The sequence below is a fragment of the Mercenaria mercenaria genome, chromosome 15, assembly GCF_021730395.1.
Source record: "Mercenaria mercenaria strain notata chromosome 15, MADL_Memer_1, whole genome shotgun sequence".
NCBI lineage: Eukaryota > Metazoa > Mollusca > Bivalvia > Venerida > Veneridae > Mercenaria > Mercenaria mercenaria.
In genome coordinates this window covers 10,502,101-10,515,124 of record NC_069375.1, presented here as the reverse complement: position 1 = coordinate 10,515,124, position 13,024 = coordinate 10,502,101, and the positions used below count along the sequence as shown (strand labels likewise).

The 13,024-nt window shown below is 37.5% G+C and overlaps 1 protein-coding gene across 1 annotated transcript in view; it reads left to right on the top strand.

The window, feature by feature from the left end:
* The window catches only part of LOC123563663 (E3 ubiquitin-protein ligase UBR4-like), a 148,208-nt gene that overhangs the window by 121,186 nt on the left and 13,998 nt on the right, over positions 1-13,024 (top strand). Inside the window, 12 exon segments of the mRNA XM_053524052.1 lie at positions 79-163; positions 501-622; positions 830-968; positions 1,665-1,971; positions 2,286-2,427; positions 5,974-6,055; positions 7,374-7,547; positions 8,016-8,137; positions 10,812-10,965; positions 11,390-11,433; positions 11,711-11,794; positions 12,385-12,554. Coding sequence (XP_053380027.1) covers positions 79-163; positions 501-622; positions 830-968; positions 1,665-1,971; positions 2,286-2,427; positions 5,974-6,055; positions 7,374-7,547; positions 8,016-8,137; positions 10,812-10,965; positions 11,390-11,433; positions 11,711-11,794; positions 12,385-12,554 — 1,625 coding nt within the window.

Below are 13,024 nucleotides of genomic sequence, written 5' to 3'. Positions count from 1 at the left end.
TGTAGACAGGGGTGGGGTGCACTAAGACAGGTTTTCAGCTGTATTTTAAGGCCAAAACTAATCTTTTCTGTAACCCAGGGTTCTTCTGTGAGACATGAGATACTGTTGCTGGCTAACTCCCTTAAACAGGAAGACACATGTTGGGAATTCCGTGTGAGATGTGGTAAGTTGATTTACTATTTTGATCCAGTTTATTCTGTATTGTTGGTTTGTTGCGTAATGGGACTGTAAAAGATCTGTGAGCTGTCATATTAGTACTTAAAATGATCACCTTTTGTAAACCACATGACAGTTAGATGGACTTACTTGCCCAGACATTGTATTTTCATGTTTTGTTGTGCTAAAGTATTAAACAGACTCCCTGCAATACAGGCCTGTCAGTTAATATTCATGTCATGGGCAGATATGATCATAATTATTGATATTGCCTTGACTGTAACTTAAATCTGAAGATTTTAAGAAATTCTACAGTCAACTTACTGTGATAAAATTGTTTTCAGTGATGCGGCTCTTCCTGATGGGAATGCAGCTGAAACAACCAGTGATTATGGAAAGTGTGACATTACCCTGTCTTAGGATACTCCAACATCTGATTAGACCTGACAAGTTACAGACAGCTAAGGTAAGTGATCAGGGCTTTGGAAATTGCTGGTTTCTTGGTTTGACTTATTTTTCAGACCAATCCTATAACCCTTTGGTAATATTTATTCAATATTGATGTTACAGACAATCAGTTCTAAGGCAATGGATATATTTCTATTTTGGTATGAAATCTGTCAAACATTTAGAGCTTCTGTAACATGATAATGCTTTGATATATTTGATGCAGGATGGTAGCCAGGAAGAACCCCCTGTCAGTGCAGTGATGGCCTTGCCTTCTGAGTTACATGTGAACAGTGCAGAGTGGTTGACTGGCAACCAGAAATACTCATACCAGAACTGGAGGAAATGTCTGCCAGTCCAACAAGGTAAGAACACATTTGAGCCATGCGAAACATAGTGGCTTTGCGACCAGCATGGATCCAGACCAGCCTGCGCATCCGCGCAGTCTGGTCAAGATCCATGCTGTTCGCTAACAGTTTCTCTTAATTCCAATAGGCTTTGAAAGCGAACAGCATGGATCCTGACCAGACTGCGCGGATGCGCAGGCTGGTCTGGGTCCATGCTGGTCGCAAAGCCACTATGTTGCTTTTCCCGTGGCGCGGCTCATTTCTCATTTAGGTTGATGATGAACTTTGTGTACTTTCAAACTTAAGATATATTAGAAATAAGTTGAAAACAGTTCAGTTTGTGTAAAATTAAAGAGTTGTGTTTTATCTTTGCTAATTATATTGTCAAAGTTTTTCAGTCCAAGTTCAGTCAAAATTAAACTAGATATTAACAGGTTGTGACAAAAAAAAAAAGATAAAGTTGTATTTGGTTAAGACAGCTTCAGGTTTTCAACTAGTTAAAAAAAATACAGTTCATATAATGTTGTGTAACTTAACATACATCAAGAAAACAAAGTCAGTTATGAGCAATCGTGGCTTCAGAATAAATCATTAAAAATATTGAACCTTTCAAGGCAAGGTTCTGTAAGTGATATGTTGGGCTGGCTGGTTGCAAATAAAGAAACAACAAAAAATGTCATGTGTCTGTATAAAGAAACTGTATTGTATTTTCAGCAGCGCAGCAGACCACACCAACAGCAGAGAAGAAAGAAGAAATTACTGAGAAACCATCCGAAAAAGATAAATCTGTTGAGAAGTCTGAAGCTCGGGCTCGTTATCTTGAGGAGAAATATGCCACTAGGTGGCGTACCAAGATGTGGAAGGTTCCCGGTGTGCCATTGAAGCTGACACAAACAACTTGGCTACAGCAGGCTATGTTCTCACCATCGTCCCAGTCAGCAAGACAGACGGCCACCAGGGTGATTGAGTATATAGCACAGGTTCCATCTAGAAAGAAAGAAATTGTGGACATGCTCACAGGGTAATGCTATATACTCTTTCCGTACATCTTCAAGTTTCCACAAAGAAACACTGCTTTAACCATTGTCAATCTTTCCTCATAATCCTTGTTCAGAGTATGGTAGAAATGTTGTATTGCCCTGCATTATTATCTTAAAATGTAAAATTCATCTTTTGCAATTTCTCTAATGTGTTCAGTTTTTTGCAAATGATCAACCAGAAGATAAGAGTTTTCCTGTCCAAATATTGCAGTTTTAATATTCAGTTGTATATTAAATTAAGCACAGAGTTAAGGTTCTTTTCTCACTTTAAAAGTAGAATTATTTCATTCTGCAGGTGTTTGGATCAGGTGGGCAAGGCTGGAGAATGTGCCCAGGAGTTCCTATCCCTCTATGGTAGGATTATACAACCAACCCATTGGAAACATTACCTTGCTATCAAGGGGGTGTTACTCAAACTTGGAGACCTGATCACCAAGGTTAGTGTTTGTACTAAACTTTGTTTGATTGGTTAACTCCTTTTTCAGCAGTATACAGTAAACCTCGCTTATAAGGAACAGCTTGGGACCTTTAAAAATTGTTCCTAATAACCAAAGTTCTTTATATCTGTATAGCAAACTAGTTCCTTGTAACCGAAGTTTGTATAACGAACACTATTTGACTGACATTAGAAAAGGATGTTCACAGTCCGGGCCGACCATGAATCTTCATGTGAGAAAGTTGTGACTCTAGTACCGGTCCTTTCCTGGAGAGATGGTAAGGTAAACTGCCTGTATGTATACATATGACTAAAATAGTGTTGAAACACGGTGTTAAACCTAAACTAAGCCAAAATGTACGTCGGTAAGAATGACCGTAATTTGTTTATTTTTTGTCTGTTATTTCTATCATCTTTTTTAGAGAGCCCTATATTATGACTATAAATATGTTGCAGTTATTCATCTTAACATGCGTGACTGCATTAATATAGCAAAATCAAAACAATGTTAAATTAGACTGTACATTAAAATTTAAAAGCAGGTGTTTATGACATACAGCGCATTATGACTAGACAACTGCACCATACATATGGATTAAATGTAAATTATACCTATAGTTTTGCTTTTGTCCATTTTAGCACCTGCTATAATGTTTGGTAAACTGGGCTGTTTGCCATTGTTAATCACGCATGATTAGCACATTTATTATAAATAGTATGAGACCGTATGAAAAATGACTGTAACCGTGACTGATTTTCGTTCACTATTGTTGACATGATATACCTAATACAGGTAGCTCTCAAACCTAATCTTGACTAAATATAGTCTACTAACGTCTAGTATTTGGTAAATGGTGATGATGATATTATACATTTTCTTTTTATTGTATCTGTGAATTAACACACCAAGGATCACAGAAATAAAATAATTTGTGTTTATTCATGCATAAAAGCCCGTGGAAGTGACGATGTTACTCTGACATCATCAGCGGTTCTCCAGTTTACTTATGGTTTTCTATTATTAGCTCACCTGTCACAAAGTGACAAGGTGAGCTTTTGTGATCGCGCGGTGTCCGTCGTCCGTCCGTGCGTCCGTAAACTTTTGCTTGTGACCACTCTAGAGGTCACATTTTTCATGGGATCTTTATGAAAGTTGGTCAGAATGTTCATCTTGATGATATCTAGGTCAAGTTCGAAACTGGGTCACGTGCCGTCAAAAACTAGGTCAGTAGGTCTAAAAATAGAAAAACCTTGTGACCTCTCTAGAGGCCATATATTTCATAAGATCTTTATGAAAATTGGTCAGAATGTTCACCTTGATGATATCTAGGTCAAGTTCGAAACTGGGTCACGTGGGTTCAAAAACTAGGTCAGTAGGTCTAAAAATAGAAAAACCTTGTGACCTCTCTAGGGGCCATATTTTTCATGAGATCTTCATGAATATTGGTCAGAATGTTTACCTTGATGATATCTAGGTCAAGTTCGAAACTGGGTCACCCAGGGTCAAAAACTAGGTCATTAGGTCTAAAAATAGAAAAACCTTGTGACCTCTCTAGAGGCCATATTTTTCATGAGATCTTCATGAATATTGGTCAGAATGTTCACCTTGATGATATCTAGGTCAAGTTCGAAACTGGGTCACGTGGGGTTAAAAACTAGGTCAGTAGATCTAAAAATAGAAAAACCTTGTGACCTCTCTAGAGGCCATATTTTTCATGAGATCTTCATGAATATTGGTCAGAATGTTTACCTTGATGATACCTAGGTCAAGTTCGAAACTGTGTCATGTGGGGTCAAAAACTAGGTCAGTAGATCTAAAAATAGAAAAACCTTGTGACCTCTCTAGAGGCCATATTTCTCAATGGATCTTCATGAAAATTGGTGAGAATGTTCACCTTGATGATATCTAGGTCAAGTTAGAAACTGGGTCACGTGGGGTTAAAAACTAGGTCAGTAGATCTAAAAATAGAAAAACCTTGTGACCTCTCTAGTGGCCATATTTTTCATGAGATCTTCATGATTATTGGTCAGAATGTTCACCTTGATGATATCTAAGTCAAGTTCGAAACTGGGTCACGTGGGGTTAAAAACTAGGTCAGTAGGTCTAAAAATAGAAAAAACCTTGTGACCTCTCTAGAGGCCATATTTCTCAATGGATCTTCATGAAAATTGGTGAGAATGTTCAGCTTGATGATATCTAGGTCAGGTTTGTAACTGGGTCATGTGTGGTCAAAAACTAGGTCAGTAGGTCGAAAAATAGAAAAACCTTGTGACCTCTCTAGAGGCCATATTTTTCATGAGATCTTCATGAAAATTGGTGAGAAAGTTCACCTTGATAATATCTAGGTCAAGTTTAAAAGTGGGTCACGTGCCTTCAAAAACTAGGCCATTAGGTCAAATAATAGAAAAACCTTGTGACCTCTCTAGAGGCCATATTTTTCAATGGATCTTCATGAAAATTGGTCAGAATTTTTTATCTTGATGATATCTAGGTCACATGTGCTCAAAAACTAGGTAACTATGTCAAATAATAGAAATAATGACGTCATACTCAGTTCAACACTGGGTCATGTGGGGATAGGTGAGCGATTCAGGACCATCATGGTCCTCTTGTTTTTATTCTTTATGTCTGTTCGCTATAACCGAGGGTTTTCCATTGAATTTCGTACTTTGGGACTGGAAAAAGATTTCCTTATAACAAAGTGTTCCTTATAATCGAGTTCCCTATAACCGAGGGTTTTTACATTGAATAAAGAAGGAATTAGATCGGAGAATTGAAAACTGCTTCTTATAACCAAGTGTTTCTTATATCTGAGTTCCTTATAAGTGAGGTTTACTGTATCAGTAATTTTCAAAAAATTAGTGTAACTTCCAGTATTTCTTGATTTGGTACCTCTACAAGAAATTTCATAGTAATTTCAACTTTCCAATGTGAATAAGAGGTAGAAAGCATATGACTTTAAACATGCTTTGATTAAATTGTCATAGGGAGGCCTCACACGCCCTAGTACCATACTGGCAACCTTTGGATATGTTTCTGCTTTTGAGGCTTTGGTCCTGAAAAAGTTTCAAGTTTTATCCTTTTAGGTTTCTAAAAACTTGAAAGCTGCTTTTATAGAAAGTATTTTTAACAATGTGTTTTGGAAATTGAGGTTAAACATTTACATGTATGTTAGTATTTTCACAATGTTTGGTACCTTTGATCAGTGTCTTTAAAAATGGGTGAAAATACATGTACCATCTAAACCATGGGATGCTGATGTTTATTACATATTTTTTAGTAAATTATTGAAATATTAGAGTGAAATATATCTGATATTTCACAGTGAAAAATATCAAAATATATTTTTCACTGGTAGGAAACTATAAAGTGGGTAAATTTAGTCAAAACTTGAAATAAAAAGCAAATTTGTTTTACATGTGCACCATATCTGACATTTTCAATTGTTGTTATGCCACTTGTGAAAATATTGTATCTAGGTGTTCACTCGTGAAAGATATTTCAATCTTACACTGAAACAGACATATGTCTTATATTTATTTATAGGAGGTGGAGAAATTACAGTACCTTGAGGAGACAACACTGAGTTCTGATCTGGCACAAGGTTTTGCTCTAAAATCCCTCACAGGTAAGCTGTATGGTATAGTATATCCTGGTCCAAGCACTGAAAATGCCTGAGATGCTCTTTAGTGTCTCCCACCTAGCTAAGAGGCCAGTACTGGTCTGAGATGCTCTGAGTGTCTCCCACCTAGCTAAGAGGCCAGTACTGGTCTGAGATGCTCTGAGTGTCTCCCACATAACTAAGAGGCCAGTACTGGTCTGAGATGCTCTGAGTGTCTTCCACCTAGCTAAGAGGCCAGTACTGGTCTGAGATGCTCTTTAGTGTCTCCCACCTAGCTAAGAGGCCAGTACTGGTCTGAGATGTTCTGAGTGTCTCCCACCTAACTAAGAGGCCAGATCTGGTCTGAGATGCTCTGAGTGTCTCACCTAGCTAAGAGGCCAGTACTGGTCTGAGATGCTCTGAGTGTCTTCCACCTAGCTAAGAGGCCAGTACTGGTCTGAGATGCTCTTTAGTGTCTCCCACCTAGCTAAGAGGCCAGTACTGGTCTGAGATGTTCTGAGTGTCTCCCACCTAACTAAGAGGCCAGATCTAGTCTGAGATGCTCTGAGTGTCTCACCTAGCTAAGAGGCCAGTACTGGTCTGAGATGCTCTGAGTGTCTCCCACCTAACTAAGAGGCCAGTACTGGTCTGAAATGCTCCGAGTGTCTTCCACCTAACTAAGAGGCCAGTACTGGTCTGAGATGCTCTGGGTGTCTCCCACCTAACTAAGAGGCCAGTACTGGTCTGGGATGCTCCGAGTGTCTTCCACCTAACTATGAGGCCAGTACTGGTCTGAGATGCTCCGAGTGTCTCCCACCTAGCTAAGAGGCCAGTACTGGTCTGAGATGCTCTGAGTGTCTTCCACCTAACTAAGAGGCCAGTATTGGTTCTTCCCAGGAAAGACAGCTTTGCTTGTATCGGTGATATGCTACACCGGGCATGTTTAAAAAACAAACAGATTGTCTATTCGCAAAGAGCTGGGGTAAGTTAGCCTGACAAGCCTGTATCTAAAAGGATTTCTCTCTTCTCGTTCTGGGGGTTTTGTCTCACTCTGTCCCTCTGTTCAGATCGCGCTGTGTCTGTACCAGTAGAGGATGAATTTGTCGATCTGAGTGGCTGCCCTAGGGCTATGCAAAGTGCCTTTGAACTTGTTTATCATGAAAAGGCTGCTGTATAAATTTGGTATAATAAATGATAATAGTAGTTATATGCAGAGTAAGCAGTAGTACAAATAAAGTAGTAGAGATTTAGGTTCAATATATTAAAAAGTTTTCATGTATTATAAAATGCATATAGGTACTTAATTCTGTGCAGGGAGAGTTGATTTATATTTTTGCTCTTACAGAGTTACTGTCCCTGTTTGTTCAACAAAAGGAGATAAAGCAGCACTACAAGGCTAGACTGGTTGGTTACGTCCTTAATGGATATCTCTCACTGAAGAAACTTCTAGTACAGAGAACTAAATTGATAGATGAGACACAGGATAAGCTGTTAGAGCTTCTGGAGGAGCTTACTACAGGTATGTTCTTACAGGTCTATCTTCGCAGTATAGATAAGGTTATGGAAAGGTTCAGGGAATCTTTTTGTTGGGAATAAAAGTTTACATATCTGACTGTGTCACAGTTCTTGGTCTTAATGTGTTCTGATATGTGTAAATGTGATATTTATGTTAGGGAAGGCAGTATTTGGTTATTTTTATAATTGGTTAATGGCAAAATCTTCTGAGAGGTTAACCAAATGTGCTAAGTTTATATCTGTATTGAAAAAATGAACCATGGAATTGTTTACATCTGAAGATTATAGAATAATCAGTATAGAATTGTTCCTTTGATTTTAATTATCCAATAAAATAGTGTAGATGTTTTTGTAAGAAGTGATAGTGGTATACTTTGTTTAACAGTTGAAGGAAATTGTTGCTATTACTGTGTAATTAACAGATCAGAGATCTCTGGGTATCCCCGTAATGTTGTGGTAATGTTTATAACAGGTACAGAGTCCGAGACAAAGGAATTCATGCAAGTGTGTGTGCAGACTATACAGAAATATCCACTAGATGACAAAGTGTCACCTGTCTTCATATTTGAGCGACTGTGTAGCATCATCTTCCCAGTAAGTACATCCTAGTACATACCATTATAACGGCTGGAGACTAGATTGTAAAACTTACTGAATAAGTTTCCAGTCAGAAGTCAAAATCATTCCTCAAGAGCCAAAGGTCTTCAAGTTTTGATTTTATCCCAGAATAAATTTTGTGTTCAAGTAAAGATTGGTTAGTATTCCTATGTATGGACAGGCAATTTATGCAGGCAGTCACGTAATAATATAGAATTTTACTGGTGAAAATACTGTGTAATCATTTAATAACTTGTGGTTTCAGTTTGTGGCAAAATGAATTTGTGGATTTTACAATATAAAGAAAAAATATGGAAATTTTTATTTCTTTTGGGGGAGTTTATTTTATGGATTGACATAACCGTGCGGTGTAACATGGTACAAGATATAACACAGTTTATTACATACTCGTTTCTATTCCCCGTTAAGTTACACTGGTACCGGAAACGTCAATATTTTTCCATACACTGACGCTTGAGTTTCATATCGGGTGCGCGACGTAATGCATTGTGTGTTGTTGCACTACTTTTTAGCTCACCTGTCACAAAGTGACAAGGTGAGCTTTTGTGATCGCGCGGTGTCCTTCGTCTGTCCGTGCGTCCGTCCATAAACTTTTGCTTGTGACCACTCTAGAGGTCACATTTTTCATGGGATCTTTATGAAAGTTGGTCAGAATGTTCATCTTGATGATATCTAGGTCAAGTTCGAAACTGGGTCACGTGCCATTAAAAACTAGGTCAGTAGGTCTAAAAATAGAAAAACCTTGTGACCTCTCTAGAGGCCATATTTTTCATGAGATCTTCATGAAAATTGGTCAGAATGTTTACCTTGATGATATCTAGGTCAAGTTCGAAACTGGGTCACGTAGGTCAAAAACTAGGTCAGTAGGTCTAAAAATAGAAAAACCTTGTGACCTCTCTAGAGGCCATATTTTTCATGAGATCTTCGTGAATATTGGTCAGAATGTTTACCTTGATGATATCTAGGTCAAGTTCGAAACTGGATCACGTAGGGTCAAAAACTAGGTCATTAGGTCTAAAAATAGAAAAACCTTGTGACCTCTCTAGAGGCCATATTTCTCAATGCATCTTCATGAAAATTGATCAGAATGTTCATCTTGATGATATCTAGGTCAAGTTCGAAACTGGGTCACGTGGGGTTAAAAACTAGGTCAGTAGATCTAAAAATAGAAAAACCTTGTGACCTCTCTAGAGGCCATATTTTTCATGAGATCTGCATGACTATTGGTCAGAATGTTCATCTTGATGATATCTAGGTCAAGTTCGAAACTGGGTCATGTGGGGTCAAAAACTAGGTCAGTAGATCTAAAAATAGAAAAACCTTGTGACCTCTCTAATGGCCATATTTCTCAATGGATTTTCATGAAAATTGGTCAGAATGTTCACCTTGATGATATCTAGGTCAAGTTCGAAACTGGGTCATGTGCGGTCAAAAACTAGGTCAGTAGGTCTAAAAATAGGAAAACCTTGTGACCTCTCTAGAGGCGATATTTTTCAATGGATCTTCATGAAAATTGGTCAGAATGTTAACCTTGAAGATATCTAGGTCAAGTTTGAAACTGGGTCACTTGGGGTTAAAAACTAGGTCAGTAGATATAAAAATAGAAAAACCTTGTGACCTCTCTAGAGGCCATATTTTTCATGAGATCTTCATGAATATTGGTCAGAATGTTCATCTTGATGATATCTAAGTCAGATTCGAAACTGGGTCACGTGGGGTCAAAAACTAGGTCAGTAGGTCTAAAAATAGAAAAAACCTAGTGACCTCTCTAGAGGCCATATTTCTCAATGGATCTTCATGAAGATTGGTGAGAATGTTCAGCTTGATGATATCTAGGTCAGGTTCGTAACTGGGTCATGTGCGGTCAAAAACTAGGTCAGTAGGTCGAAAAATAGAAAAACCTTGTGACCTCTCTAGAGGCCATATTTTTCACGAGATCTTCATGAAAATTGGTCAGAATGTGCACCGTGATGATATCTAGGTCAAGTTTAAAAGTGGGTCACGTGCCTTCAAAAACTAGGTCATTAGGTCAAATAATAGAAAAACCTTGTGACCTCTCTAGAGGCCATATTTTTCAATGGATCTTCATGAAAATTGGTCAGAATTTTTTATCTTGATGATATCTAGGTCACATATGCTCAAAAACTAGGTCACTGTGTCAAATAATAGAAATAACGATGTCATACTCAGTTGAACACTGGGTCATGTGGAGATAGGTGAGCTATTCAGGACCATCATGGTCCTCTTGTTTCTATTTAGTTCAGTATTGTCAATCCTATTCAGGTTATTGAATATATTTATGATATTTACATTATAGTTATACATGTAGATGCGTATGTAATAAAAAGGTTATTATCTTTGCATCAGGAAATATGCACTCGTTCTTCAGCGGAGGAATATTGCGCTCCTAAAGTCGCGCAGTATTTCCGCTGAAGAACTCGTGCATATTTCCCGATACAAAGCTAATAACCTATAATCATCACTAGTGCAAAGTTATACATAATACAAGAGTGAGGACTGCACTGTAAATATACCCCAAATTCCATTGTCAGTACTTCACACAGCAACAATATGAATAGTGCATCTTGATGCAGAAGTGTAGAAAACTACCTTGTCTTTAGGTATGTGTAGAAGTTATTTCTCATTACAGGAAGAGAATGATGTGGGCGATTTCTTTATGATCCTGGAGAAAGACCCGCAGCAAGAGGACTTCCTGCAGGGGAGAATGCTGGGAAATCCATACAGCTCGAGTGAAGCAGGGCTTGGACCTCTCATGAGGGATGTGAAAAACAAAATATGTCAAGGTTTGTCTTTTGTCCAAATTGCAATTTTTTGTTTTGATGAATTCAGTACATGAATATAAAGAAAGTTACTGTTTTTATTAGTTCACATACAAAGTTTATGTGTGACAGTTGATCTCAGTGAACTGTTTCCCATTTATCAGAAATATGCGAGAGTGGTAATTTGGCTAAAAAATATGTAATATTAAAATTGACATGTTATTGAAACCCACTGTAAATTTATTGAAGAAGGACATGAAATGAATATTCCTGAGATTTCTCTATACAGAGTAGCTAATAGAAGAGATATTTGAGGGACAGCAGCCTTTTTTGATTAGAGTAAACACTTCTTAGAAAACTAAAAAGTGTTATTTGCACAAAGAATGTTTCTCAGATTAAAGTTTATTATACTATACACAGTTGTAGCTTATTACCTTTTCCATTGCAGATTGTGAGTTGGTTGCTCTCCTGGAAGATGACACTGGTATGGAGGTAGGCAAAATCTGTCACTTCATAAAATTCCAATCAAGACATATTTCATAATCATTTAGTGTGTGAATATCAAAAGTCAGGCTAAAACTATATTTCTGAGAAACTGCATGTGAAATTTCCATATTGAAATAACCAATATTGTAAGTACAGACTGAACATCTGAAATTTTATCAACATGGTCATAATTTCAAAATTTCAGTGAATTTCACAACTGGAAAATATGCTTAGATTTTTTGACTGAATATTTACAGTAAATCTTATGCAACAAACATTTCAGTTACTTGTGAACAAGAAGATCATAAGCCTTGATTTACCTGTGAAAGATGTTTACAAGAAAGTATGGGCACCGGAACATGGAGAGGTAAACGTTGAAGTTGCTCTTATAACTCTTTCTAGACACATACCTCTTCAGATTGAGGATACATGTGGATCTGTCATTGTCCATCATTGTTTCCAGACTGTCTTCATGTGTTCTAACTTCCTAGTGACTAAGTACTCATTTAGTATAAGGGAAAAGAGTTTAAGCTCCAATTGTCACATTAGAAAGTCAAATATTTCTGCCTAGGTACCTGCTTGTGCCTGGTATAGTGCCCGTGGGAGCACCTGGAATCTTCTTTCACCATTAAAGCTGGAAAGTTATCATCTGATCTGTTTCAGTGTTACTTAAAACCAAAACAAAACATTGATGATTACCCATTGTATACTATGTAGTTACCGATAAAATTTTAGTTTTATTTTGCTACTCATCTCCAGTGAACTCCTTTCTTGTACCCTTGATGCTTACCTTTCAGTTGTTACTTCTGTCTTTCTTTGGAAAGTATCTTTTATATGTCTAACAGAGGTTGATCTCAAACCCATATGAAAATGTTTTATCTTTTTGACTACCAATTTAAAATAGCATTAATTTTAATGCTCAAAACAATAGAACAGTCTTATTTTCATGGTAAACAGGGAGAGCCGATGCAGATTATCTACCGTATGAGAGGACTGTTGGGGGATGCTACAGAGGACATGGTTAACTCCCTTGATACAAATACACAGGAAGATATAGACAAAGAGGAAGTGTACAGAATGGCCAATGTGCTCGCTACATGTGGTGGTCTTAAGGTGATGCTGGACAGGTAAAATACAGAAGTTACTTCTTCGTGTTAATTTCACAGACCAAACTAAGATATTTTGGTGATGGATTTATTTTTGCAGTTTTTGCTGACTGTGGGTTATGGGAAAACATATATTTGTGGAAATACTGTAATTGTTATAAATAGTCCTGTATAAGTTGGCCATATAGTGCTAATATTCTACCAGGAGCACCAATTCCAGCTTTAAGTAGTGTGAACTGATGGCATAGCAAATTTATATGATTTTACAGTAAACAGTATTGTACATAGGTTAGGATGGTAGTATTGTATTTGGTTTCTATAAACTAACCACTGTTTTTGGCATCCCCTGATACAAGTCATTGATGATGTAGGAAGAAATGGTGAAATAACTATCCTTTACTCTTTAATTGACCAGTTTTAGCAAGAAATGACAAAGAGATTGAACACTAGAGCATGGGGGACCAGTCTAGAGCATGGGGGACCAGTCCACC